Source organism: Eutrigla gurnardus, assembly GCF_963514095.1.
Source record: "Eutrigla gurnardus genome assembly, chromosome: 14".
Lineage (NCBI taxonomy): Eukaryota > Metazoa > Chordata > Actinopteri > Perciformes > Triglidae > Eutrigla > Eutrigla gurnardus.
This window is the reverse complement of record NC_139937.1, coordinates 20964694-20977672: the sequence shown is the minus strand read 5'-3', so window position 1 is coordinate 20977672 and position 12979 is coordinate 20964694. Positions and strand designations below refer to the sequence as shown.

Genomic DNA, 12979 nt, shown 5'->3' with positions numbered 1-12979 from the left:
ATATAAACATTCTAATATACATTTATTACGTATTATTTACTTATTCCACCACTACAAGACATGTCACTAACTAATTATTTAATTTCTTTATTTTTTTTATCCATTGCTGAATAAGGGAAAGACCCCCAAACGTCCCAGTTGGGATCTGAAAAGCCAGTGCGCATGCTCAGAAGATGGTATCGGCCGCCGGTGGGGGGGGGGAGGCTAGTTAGCAAAAACAAACCGGGAGAGCTAACCGGAGCTAACGGAGAGCTAACCGGAGCGGACAGGTGCTGCGTGTCACCGTCAGAGCCATGACGGAGTGACACGGAGGAGGGACCTGACCTGGGATCTGGTCTGCATGGAAACGACGGGTCTACGTGACGTCTTCAAATGTATTACACTATGTAAGCAAAATACGTGTCGTCATTATTTCTCTTTATATATAAAAAAAAAAAGGTTGTGTCGCTTTATTAGCATTGATGCTAACGTACGTGTTTCCCCACTCACCTCCTTCCGGTTACGCCTCCTTCTACTTCTAACGTAAACCTCCCGGAAACATCTGGAAAACCCCGGAAAACACCTGGGAGGGCTGCTAACTGTCAAACGGGCCGATGCTACTATGCTAGGTGAATGAATGCTAATCGCTGTATGTTTCTTGTGTGTCAGCCATCGCAGCGATAGAGGATGCCGGTCTACATCCCAGAGCCGGCACCACTGACCCCCCACAGACCCTCAGACCCGCACCAGGGCTGCACGACCACTTCCCGCCAGGTGCGTGCACGAGCTCAGGCTCTATCTCTCTCTCTCTCTCTCCTGTAAACAAATTGTGTGTGCCGTTTCACGCAGACCACGTCACCGGGGCAACCAGGAGATCTGACGTGTCATCGAGATGGAGGATCTTCCCAGAAAAGGTCCAGCTGCTGCTTCGTAGATCCACAGGTGATTCTTCCCCAGCTTCCTCTGCAGCGTGCGGGTCCCCTGGGTGTCACCGACACCAGTAAGTAATGGCGTGGTGACGTCACGTGGGTTTGACACCTAACGCACTTTGAAGTTTGAAGCATCCAAGTTTGACAAACACAACAACAAACACAGTATTGTAATTTTAATTGAGCTTTCTTATGTTTTTTTTTCAGTGCTCTTGACTCCGGCTGTCAGAAATGGAAACACTAACGAGGACACGGCCGGTTGGAAGAGGACCAGCGGCGATCCGTCCAAGTGGAAGCAAAACGAGCAGAAACAGCTGAGGATGGAGGGGAAAGCGTACGTGAGCAAACGCAAAAAGAACGGCGATGTCGTGACTAAACACCCGAGAGCCGTCGGCCCGAGGTGCACCTCGGCCGCCTGCAAGAAGGCATCGAACCGCTTTTGCGATGAGATCGACGAGGAGGCCAGGGGGAAGGTGTTTGAGGAGTTCTGGCAGCACGCGAGCTGGGCTCAGAGGAAGCTGTACGTGGCGGAGCAAGTGGACCGCGAGCCCGTGGAGAGGTCCCGGGCGGCGGCGGTGCGGTCGAGGAGATCGGTGTCCCTCCGTTATCACTTGATGGTGGAGGGCAAACGGAGACAAGTGTGTAAGAACATGTTCCTGTCCACGCTGGGGGTCGGAGAGTGGTCCGTGCTCAGCTGGGTTCAGAAAGGATCGACGGCAAAGAACGAATCCAATATAAACAGATTAGAAAAGAGATCGGGCGTCCCTCAGGGTCCACAACTAAACTCTGCTGCTTCTGCAGACGTTACCCCAGGTGAGTGTCTTTACTCTCTCTCTCTCTTTCAGCTGTTTGCAGGGTTGGTACGGGTGCTGGAAATCCACTTTAGTCAAGAAAAGTGCTTGGATTTAGAAATAAAGTGCTTGAAATGTCTGTTCTATGTGATGACATATATGATGGAACACAGAGAAAAGAAGATCTCCATATTTGAGGGACTGAAAACAGCATTTTCTGACATTTCTTTATGAAAAATGACTTTTGATGATGAACAGATGATGAAAATAGTTGGTGATTATATTTCTGTGGATCTGTTAGTGGAATTAGTTTTCCTTTCATTTGTGGTCCTTCTGTAAAAAGCTGTCTCCAAACATCATGTTGGTTGTTCAGAGGACAATAACATCTCATTTAATGTGATGAACAAGTGACATAATAAGTAGACTGAATACTGAGGATTGGATTGATACAAATATGTAATTTACCACAGCTGGAAGGCGCTGGAAAAGCATGGAAATGCACCTTGAAATGCTTGAAAAGTGCTTGGATTTGACTTTGGTAAACCCTGATTTAGAACCATTATTTTACCTCATACGTGTTAATGACGTTTCCCTGCAGAACAAGTGAACGCCACAGAGCCGGAGGGGTCGGCCAGGAAGAAGTCCAGAGTCGCCAAGCCGTTATCGTGGAAGCAAAACCGCCAGAAGCAACTTCGGATGGAGGGCAAAGCGTACATCAGCAAACGAAAGAAAGACGGCACGACCATCACTAAAGGTCAGAGGACGATGGGGTCCGGATGCACGTCCGGCGCTTGCAAGAGGGCATCGAACCGCTTCTGTCCCGACTTCAGCGAGGAGACGAGGAACGAGCTGTTCTCCGGTTTCTGGCAGTGCATGAACTGGACTCAGAGGAGGATCTACGTGTCCGGCCTGGTGGACTGCGACCCGGTGGAGAGGACCCGAGCGCCGTGGACCCAGTCGAGGAGGTCGGTCTCCATGCGCTATCATCTGATCGCCGACGGTGACAGGAAACAGGTTTGCAAGAAGATGTTCCTCTCCACGTTGGGGGTCGGAGAGTGGTCGGTTCTCAACTGGGCTCAAGGCGCGTCTCAGCAGGACGACGCCGTCGAGATCGCCAAGAAGCAAACGCAGAGGAGGTCCCGTAAAGCCTCGGAGCACGTGGTCCTGAACGAGTTCCTCGAGGGTCTACCCAAAGTCCCCTCCTTCTGCTGCGGGACGTCCATCTCCAAGGTGTACCTGGAGCCGGCCTTCTCCAACATGTCGGAGGTGTACAGGCACTACCACGACCACTGCCGGGAGGGGAAGACGGCGGCGCTCTCTCGGCAGGTGTTCTGCGCCGCGTTCAAAAAGATGGATTTGGGATTGTGCGACCCCAAACGGGATCATCAGGGCTGTTCGTTTGGTGCCACCGGGAATTTGTTCAACGAGCTTTGGGAGGAATACTGCTTGGAGAGAGGCGTTCAAGGACAACCGGAGAGAGCAGGGGATTAGGATAAAAGAGGGTCGTCGCTACTTTGCAAAAAAAAAAAGATCTGGTTGCTTCTTCCAGACTCACGCTGTCTGAAGCAGAGATGCATCTGAACGTTTCACTCGGGTGGAATTATTTAAGCACTCTTTGTTTGTGGAGAATGTTTTCTTGTTTCCTTAGAAAGTAAGATTCATCGTCAGCCGGCATGACTGGTTAAAGACTGGAGACGAGAGGAATGATCATGTGTTTTTGCAGATGATTTGACTATGAGATTGGCAGTCGAATCAGGCTCCGTCGATCAAATCGTTGAATAGTCGACTATTCGGGGTCATCTCTACTTCTATTTATGTCAGTGTTCTATTTTATTTGTGCATTAAATAAGTCCTTTTAGACGGCAGAACAGAACTCACAGTGGAGTTTCTCTTTGACTCAGCAGAAACAAAACAGATTCTTTCTTCAAACCCTTGAGATTTTTAAAAACGGCTAACATGCCCCCCCCCCCCCCCCCCCCCCCACTGTTCGTTTTCAAACAGAAACACAGTCAGGGCTACAAATACACACACATACGGTCGTCACCCATCTATTCTTCTCCACACAGTGGCAGGAAGTAGTCCAGATATCCGCAGGGCCTCTGAAAAGAAAAGAAAAAGAGCGAGTGAGCAGAGAGGGCTGGGTTGGTGGTGGAAGGTGGCGGCGGCGGCGGCGGCGGTGTTGGTGATGGGATCGGGGGGAACTTCACTCAGAGGGAAGTGCTCATCGTGAACAGCAGGACTACGGCGACACCGCCAGAGCGAGAGATTAACATCAGAGCAACGCCGCGAGGCGCAGCTGCAGCTCCCGGAGGATCAGAGGCTGCTTCACCAAACCGGACCGCTTGATCCGTCTGAGCAGAGACGGGGGGAAGAGAAAAGAAAAGGGCCCCGGAGCCGCCGAGGGACCTGAGGATGTTGGCCCTCGGGGCGTTGGTTCTTCTGGGACTGAGCTGGTCGTGTCACGGTGAGTTGGCCAGATGTTTGCTCACCTGTTCACCTGACGCAAATATGTTGAGCTTAAAGTTGAATCTCACTGTTAATTCATGATTAATATCTTTAATAGGTGTTTGTAGTTTGATATATAACGTTAGATGCATATTTTTTCCCCAAATGTATTATTTTTTAAATATGTGAACAGACATGATTTCACCTTTTGTAACATCCAGTTAAAGACTGGACTAGACTAGTAGACGCGTTTAAGGGTTTTTATTCAACTTTCTGCATCAGGAAAGAAAAAGTGTCAACGCCTAAAATGTCTAATTTCAGCGCTATTGTTTATGCTTTTTTTTTTTTATGGTCCCCGCACACACACCTGCCAAAGCCCCATTGTCCCGACTCGCATCACATTCCTCGTCTCCACGGTGCCGACCTTCGACCTTTATCCAGCCCCGGCCCACTCCATTTCCCGTCGCTATTCGCTTCTCCTGGAAACTTCCTGTTTATGTCGCGGCCCGTTTCCTGTTTCCCCTTTTAAACGGGCCCCTATCAGGACCCGCCTCTCGGGGCCCTGACGTGCATTGTTATGAATAGTTTGCTAATGCTCCGAGACAATGAGCGGGTTTTGAATGTGTGGCTGCGTTGCGATAAAAAAACACGACGTGAAAAAACAGCTCGGCAATGAAACGAAAACGCTTATTTTAGTGCAAATTACACGTGAATGTGGAAGTGATGTTGTTTTAAATATCTGTAAGTAATACACCTGCAGGTTAAATAGACAGGACATGCATATCTTTGAATATCTAGAAATTTAAATCACAATTTACGTGCAACCGTTAGCGTCCTAACCTGCGCTCGTCTCCACAGCGGCGTCTGGCGATCCGTGGGGTCAGTGTCCAGTCAACAGGAAGTGCAAGGACAAGTTTGGGGACGGGTCATGTGACCGCGAGTGCATGGAGCCAGAGTGCCTCAGAGACGGCTTCGATTGTCCGAAGGAGAGGGGACGCTGCAAGTAAAAAAAATAATAATAATTGTTGTCGTTTAAAAAAACACTCCCAGCTTCATAGTGAATGTGACGACGGCGTGTCAGGACCACCGTAGGAGAAACACAACGGAGCCGAGAGAGGGGGGCAATATTCAGAGAAAAAAAAGTCTTTATAAAATCACAAATTTGCTACTTTATCATAGAGGAAGTAAAACACGTTGCTTTGACGGATGTTAGCCGTTGCTATGACAACAAGTGAGAGCTACCACTAGCATCTTAGCCCAACCGCCCTGATCAATGAACACCCATAAGATGACAATTTCATATAAATAAACCCAACAATAAGCATCAACATCATCACCCTAAGGACCTTAACGAGGTGATGTCACACTTTGGGAAGATTCATTAGAAACATACATTCATGGGACGTTAGCTAGCATAGATGCTGGTTGTTAGCATCGTAATAAACTCACAAATTTACGTTTTTTCTCTGAATATTACCCCCCTCTCTCGGCTCCATTGTTTTTTGTTTTTTTCTCCCTACAGTGGCCCTGATACGCCGTCGTAAAATGTTAGTCCATCATAGCATTTATGAATTGTTGTATGCTGGTTTATGTTGTTGTATAACCATATATCTACTTTTTTATGACATTTTCTTTGGTACCAATGTGAGGCAACACCATACTATCTATGTAGTAGTAACACTTTTACTTTATGCAATTACAATAAAGTTTAATCTAAAAAAAAGTGCTTTAATAATTAAAAACATGATACCAAAATCTTAAATTAATCTGAGGCTGTGAACTGCCCATTATGTGACCGATTATAAAACATACAATGGTAATAATAATGATTTTTAATGAAACATTCTGACCTTGTTGAAAACTCTGGGAGAGAAAAAAGATAGTCAGTTGACCTTGAGGTTATTTTTGCCAAATCTCTTATCCTCTCTCTCTCTACACCACATCATGGCTGTCAGTCCGGGCCACATCCAGTACTGCCGAGATCACTACGCCAACTCCCATTGCGAGCAGGGATGCGACAGCGCCCCCTGTGGGTGGGACGGCAGCGACTGCTTCACGCACCAGAGCCCCCTGTGGGCCAAAGGCACCCTGATCCTTCACGCCAGCCTCCCACAACAACGCGGCGCCTTCTCCAACAGCTCCTTGCTGTGGGCGCTCAGCGTCCTCCTCCAGTCGCCACTCAAGCTGAGAGGCTCCGCCCCCCTCGCCACTACCAGGAACTTGTTTGACTTCGACGCTCAGCAGCTCGCCAACCTGCTGGCTCAGGCATCTGCGACCGACTCAAACGGGTAGGTGCTGCCTTATTTAACCGGTTAAGAGGTTAGAAACCTATTTTGTATAAAACAATAAAAAAGATAAGATAAAACTAAAATAAGGCTACAGTAAGGAGAAAGATTATTAGCAGTTTATTTACCATAGAATTTACAATAGTCTTGAAATCTGCAGAAATATTCAGATTGATCAATTTATATTCCTTACAATGGGCAGTTTAAAAAAATGTATGCAGCATTAACAGGGATATTGTCTTTTTGAATTATCCAACACCTTATTTTTCTTGTTTAAAGCGCGTAATATTTATAAACAGACTTGGATGTGTAAAATTGATGGAGTTCCTTTTATCATCTTCTATCGTCTATCGTCGATTTATTCTGGCATTTTAAAATAACTTATTTTTTGTCAATGCAACCTGTTACCTGAGTTAATCAAGCACCTGAACACTTAACTGATTAACAAAATAAGCGGGCCAAGCATAGAACCCTGGGGAACTCCATTAAATACAGTCAGACAGTGTGAAGTCTACATTGACTAACAGGCATACTGGTATAAATACTGACTGAATATGTGTGTTTGATGTGAGTGTGTGTTTGATAAGTGGGTGTAACATGATGGTGCCACATTTTTAGATGTTATTAAGCAAACTACGTCCTCATAAACCTGCTGTCTCCTGCCGTTTCCCAGCTGCCTCCTCTTCCTCCAAGTGGACAACAGGCCCTGCTCCGGGCTGCCCTCTACCTGTTTCCCGTATGCCACCGAAGCAGCCAGTTTCCTGCGTGCCGTGATGCTGCTGAAGCCCGGCTCGTTCCCCTCCCTGCCGGAGCTGAGGGCCGTCATCAGCGTCAGGGGCGTCCGAGAGGAAATAGGAAGCAGGGAGGAGGAACCGGTGAAAGAGGAAGTGGAAGGTGGGCTCGCAGTGTCATCCAAACAAAACACCATAAAACAACTTTGCCGTTTCCAGCGTGCTGACGTGTGTCGGTCGCTGCTGCAGGTTGTAGTTTTAAACATTTGAGAGGCAGAAATTAGTTTGTTATTAGGATCTGTGTTAGAACCGGGTTGTTGTTGTTATAGTATATAGTAGGTGATTATATTTCTGTGGATCTGTTAGTGGAATTAGTTTTGCTTTCATTTGTGGTCCTTCTGTAAAAAGCTGTCTCCAAACATCATGTTGCTTGTTTAGAGGACAATAATAATAAATCATAAGTGCAATAATAAGTAGACTGAATACTGAGGATTGGATTGATACAAATATGTAGTTTACCACAGCTGGAAGGTGCTGGAAAATCATGGAAATGTACCTTGAAATGCTTGAATTTGACTTTGGGAAAGGTGTAGGAACCCTGCTCATGAATCCATGTTGCTGTCGTAGAGCCGAGCCCCGCGTGGCTGTGGGCCGTGATCGCCGTGGCGATCGGCCTGCTGCTGGTGCTGGCCCTTGTGGCGTTCCTGATGGTGAGGCGGGTGAGGCAGCAGCGGGCGGAGAGGGAGTCGGGCGCCAGGGTGAGACACCGGTCCACGGTCACGGACGCCGACCCCAAATCCAAGGCGTCCCTGACGCCGCACGCGGCCCACCAGGAGCAGCAGAGGGTCCGGTCCAGCAGGGAGAAGGACAAGATGGGCCTGAGGAAGAAGAAGAAAGCCAAGGAGGCGGAGAAGAAGAGGAGGAGGGAACCGCTGGGGGAGGACGCCATCCGAATGCGGTGAGACGAGAGAGAGAGAGAGAGAGAGGATGTTTAGTCTGCTGGAGGGTGAAGTCGCGTAGAAATAAGGTGGAGTCCAAGCGAGACGTCATCTGGTGTAGTTATTAAAACGCCTGAATGGCACTTTTTGTTCCTGCCAATCAGCTGGATGTAACCTTCATCCTGTATTTATTTTCCACTCCTCTTCCTCTCACGACATTTGAACGGCTGTTACTGAAAGGAGGAAGTCAAGTAGTCATTAGTGAAGTCTCTTAACGTTAGTTGATTACTGCCACAGTTTCTGAAACAAGTAGTCGATTTGTCATTTGATGCTTTCTATTTTATATGATTGTAAAAAACAATTAGTGCATATTGTGTATCATTTGATTCGTCTTAAAAATGAATTATTTGAGCCAGGAACCTTTGTTGCATGTCGGTGTCTCCTTTCCCGTCCCTTCATACTGTCATCCTAGAAAATAAAGCTAAAAGTTGCGTTCTTGAAACTGCATATCTCTAAGAAGCCCTGTCATGGTTTCTGGTTCCCAGGCCTCTCAAAAGGGACATGGACATAGGAAGTGACACAGACTTTACCCAGAGTTCAATGGAAGACATCAACACGCGATGCCCCAGACGCCCGGAGGACACCTCCATCTGTGACCACAGGAGCCCGGAGCAGAAACAGTACCGGGGGGGGACCTCGCAGACCCGCAGACCAGTACAACGTACGCTTCAACATTAATTTACATTCCTAATATATATATATTATATTATATATACTGACGTACTGAGCGGATTACATATGAAACGTTTCATTTTGTTGTCCCTCAGCTCCACCTAGAGGATGGGAGAGAACCGCCATACCTCCTCCTCTGCTCAGTCCTCCCCAGCAGGTCTGTCCTTCACTTTGTTCATTTTATGATTATTATTTAGATATAACCACTGCGGCCTCGTTTGTTCATTCTCCTCCCTGTATTTACATAAAACTGCAAATATAGGGCCAAATTAAACTGTTAAATATGAAATCCGTGTTATGTTCAGGGTTCATACGGGGGCTGGAAATCTGTGAAAACACTTGCATTTTAGTGTGGTGTTTTCAAGGTTTGAAAAGTGCTTGAATTTAGAATAAAATGCTTGAAATGTGTGTTCTATGTGATGACATGTATGATATAACAGAGAAAAGAAGATCTGCATATTTGAGGGACTGAAAACAGCATTTTCTGACATTTCTGCATGAAAAATGACTTTTGATGATGAACAGATGATGAAAATAGTTGGTGATTATATTTCTGTGGATCTGTTAGTGGAATTAGTTTTCCTTTCATTTGTGGTCCTTCTGTAAAAAGCTGTCTCCAAACATCATGTTGGTTGTTTAGAGGACAATAACATCTCATTTAATGTGATGAACAAGTGACATAATAAGTAGACTGACTTGTAAAGTGCTTGAATTTGACTCTGGAGAAGGTGGAGGAACCCTGCATGTTTCTATGTGTTCACCGCCGGCCTCGGTTGTGTCGGCAGTCGGCGGAGTGGTGTGGCCCGGATGGGTCCGTGGTCCTGATCCGGGCGGTGCGTAGCGGGCTGGATCGGGTGGTCCTGGAGCTGCTGCGGGCGGGGGTGCCAGTCAACAACACGGATCACACTGGTAATGCAGACGAGTCACAGTTCATGCTCATGTTGGTGCCTGAATGTCTGAGATTGAGTAATTGTTCTTACCTTTATGTATAAATTAGTTGACATTAGCAGATTGTGTGTAAAAAAACAACATTTTGGGGGTTTGTTAACCTTCATATAATAGTGGAATACATAAAGTATTTTTGTAAAAAAAAAAAAAAGACTTACAGAGTGCCATAATGAAAGTTATTCCACTTCATCCTGAGGGAAACAATTATAAATGATGAATTAATAAATAACCAAATTCAACGGCAATCCAGCCAATAAAATAACAATAATGTCAACCTGCTTTAAGTTCTGATGACCATGAATTTAATTTAAAATTTTTCATATTTAAAATATTATATCTATATCATTTCAGTTTGGACCTGTTAGCTACCTTGGCTAATGAACTTACCTGTCTTACACTTACCTGTCCACATGCCACGTTTAGATCCAATCAGGCGGCAGCCCTCCGATTCTGAGAAGTGAAGCCAAACTAAAGTGCCTTAAACATGCATTATCTCTGCTGGCCACTAGGGGGGTGACTCCTATCTGATTGTATAGAAGAAACAATACATTCTCAATCTCTAGTTTCAAGTCTTCTTCAAAACCAGTGGATGCATCGCCATGACAACGTCCTCTTCTAACATGACAGGCTGAACAGGTTGAAGCTCACCTCGGTAGAGAGATATAACATGTGGAGCTCTGGAGGAGGCCATTATTTTCTGACAGGGGCTGAGTAACTCTCTCACGTCCTCTTTTTGTGTCCCTCCTCTCCCGTCATCTGTCTCCGTGGCTTCCTCCTCCTCCTCCTCCTCCTCCTCCTCCTCCAGCTCCCCTGCTGCCCTCCTCCTCCGACTCAGATCAAAGTTAATGTGCTCTCGTGCTCAAACTTGATGGACACATTAACTTTGTTGCACAAACTTCCTCCTTGCTTCTGCCGTCTCTTTGTTCACACCTCTTACTTTCTCTTTTCTTTTCCGTCTCCGTCTCTGTCTCACCTTTTTCCCCCCCGAATCCATTCATCCCTCCATCCTCCCTCTCTTCACCCTCTTGGGCTTGTTGTGTAATGGTTGTTCATTGGCTGACTTACTCCCTCCCTTCTTCCCTTCTTACCTCCCCCCTCCACTCACACTGTCCCTCTCAGGGAGATCGGCCCTGCACTGGGCGTCCTCGGTAAACCACCTCTCCCTAACGAGGACCCTCATTCGCTACGGGGCCGCCGTGGACCTGCAGGACAACAAGGTGAGATCACGTCCTGACTCCCCACCTCTGTTTTTATCTGGATCCTCCTGACCTTGTTAGGCCTATTTTAGGGGGGCTGGAGCTACCCTAAATTTAGGGTTATTTATTATTTTATGTATTTATTTATTTATTTTTTGTGTTTATTTTCAGAGTTATATGATTATAGCATCATAGTCTCCTGACATCACAGAAGTAATGTTGTTCTAATGTTTTCTCTGGTTAGGGCGAGACGGCGCTCTTCCTCTCCGCCATCCATGGCTGCTACGACACGGCCAGACTCCTCCTCCTTCACGGCGCCAACCTGGAGCTGCACGACCGGAGAGGACGCCGCCCGATGGACGGGGCCCGGGAGGGCATGCACCACCAGGTCCTGGAGCTCCTGTTGGCTCACCAGATCCAGAGAGGACCCGTTCCCGTCGACTCGGCCAACGACGTGCTGTGGGAGGAGCGCGCTCTGATGTACGCGCCGTGGCAGGGCCTGCCGGGAAGAAGCGCCTCCTTCTCGGGGATCATAGGGCATCGAGATATGACGCCGCCTCCACAGAAGTAAGGTTTCACTGATATAGTCCCCCACCAGAATCCTCTCATTTTACCGCAGCAGGATCCGACAGTCTAACCCTGTACAGTCCTGGTTCTGGTTCTGGTTCTTCTGTGCATCCCTTCACCTCCGGCAGGCCCTGCAGGGACTAGACCTGACGACATGCTATAAGAATAACTATGTAGAAATAGCCAATAATCGCTCTGATGCTCTTGTTTAGGGATGCAAAATGGCATACTTGGCTGCAGTTCACATTCTCACCACTAGACGCCATTCATTGTGTAAATTTCCATTTTATTGGATTCACCTGAATGTTACTGTGCTGCAGTCTAATTTAACTTTCCCTGTCTTGCCAGTGATTGGTCGATGAGCCGGGTGCAGTACCCCGCCCCTCAGAACTGGCGACCGCAGCTCAACCAATCAGCAACGGCCCTGGTCCCTCCGAGAATCATGGGCCGCTCCCCTCGTCCAATCAGCACCTTGCAGGAGGTGACCTCAGAAGACGAGGACCGCGACAGGCACCAGGAAGTCCCCAGGGCCGCGACGCCTCACTTCCTGTCGCCGCAGCCCGCCCCTCGGCAGCGCTCCTTTTCCTGCACCCAGCATGCATTGCAGCGTCGCTCCAGTGCCCACCAGCCAGAGCCCAATTACATTATAGTGACAGACAGAACAGCCAACGAGCCCGTAGAACGAGTGGTCGTTTCGCCTCCCACAGAGGCTGCCACCGCCGTCCAATCAGATCGCCAGCCGGTCGTTAACGGCGACACGCCCAGCAGAGCGGACCTGGCGGCGGCGAGTTCCACCAGTTCAGAGCAGAAATCCAGAGGTGAGAGGTCAAACCACACTTCTGACTCCACACAAACAGCCTTGTAGAGAAACAGCGACTTCAGCGGCCGCTCCGCCCAAAAGAAAAAAGATTCCTGTCCAATCAAAACACAGCAGTTCCTCCCCCGATACCACTCTTACCTAAATTATTATTACTATTATTATTATTATTATTATATTTTTCACCAGGGAGGGGGAGATTGTTCCTTTTGTAGACTTTGAAGTCCTGTTGCAAAATATTGTAATATATTCACACAGTCTCGACATCAAACAGGCCGATTATTGGGGAATAAATCAACGGGAAATTATTAAAAAAAAACGTGTTTGCATGGTTGCACAAAGATGTCGGAATCCTGCTGATGCATGCAATAAAGTGACATTTCATGCAAATGATATGGATATGTAGTGTTCTTTCCAGATCGGTTGGCATATATATATTTTATTTATTTATTTTTAAACAAATCTTCAATGACAAAAGGAAAAAGGATATCAGGATCAGGATCTTTTTCAAAATACAAACAAAGAATATTACCAAAATGTAAACTTTATGGTTCGTCATTTGAACATTTTATGTTGTCATCAGATTTGAACAAACAGGATCTGTGTTTTTTTTTTCAGCAC

The 12979-nt window shown here is 47.1% G+C and overlaps 2 protein-coding genes across 5 annotated transcripts; both read left to right on the top strand.

The window, feature by feature from the left end:
- Positions 1–217: 217 nt before the first annotated feature.
- On the top strand, positions 218–3636 carry LOC311025159 (uncharacterized protein). 4 transcript variants are annotated; one of them, XM_084027925.1, is made up of 5 exons: positions 218–386; positions 649–753; positions 851–979; positions 1116–1721; positions 2298–3636. In XM_084027925.1, the coding sequence occupies exons 1-5, from the start codon at positions 341–343 to the stop codon at positions 3188–3190; spliced, it is 1779 nt and encodes a 592-aa protein (XP_083884051.1). In that variant the 5' UTR covers positions 218–340; the 3' UTR covers positions 3191–3636. The 4 variants fall into 4 exon arrangements, with proteins under 4 accessions (XP_083884051.1, XP_083884052.1, XP_083884050.1 ...); XM_084027926.1 differs by having other exon boundaries at positions 829–921; XM_084027927.1 differs by having other exon boundaries at positions 246–386; positions 829–979.
- Positions 3637–3663: 27 nt separating this feature from the next.
- On the top strand, positions 3664–12755 carry notchl (notch receptor, like). Its single transcript, XM_084027923.1, has 11 exons — positions 3664–4163; positions 5003–5147; positions 6100–6432; positions 7103–7323; positions 7788–8118; positions 8644–8819; positions 8926–8987; positions 9616–9739; positions 10898–10995; positions 11219–11541; positions 11890–12755. The coding sequence occupies exons 1-11, from the start codon at positions 4112–4114 to the stop codon at positions 12404–12406; spliced, it is 2382 nt and encodes a 793-aa protein (XP_083884049.1). The 5' UTR covers positions 3664–4111; the 3' UTR covers positions 12407–12755.
- The last annotated feature ends 224 nt before the right edge of the window (positions 12756–12979 follow it).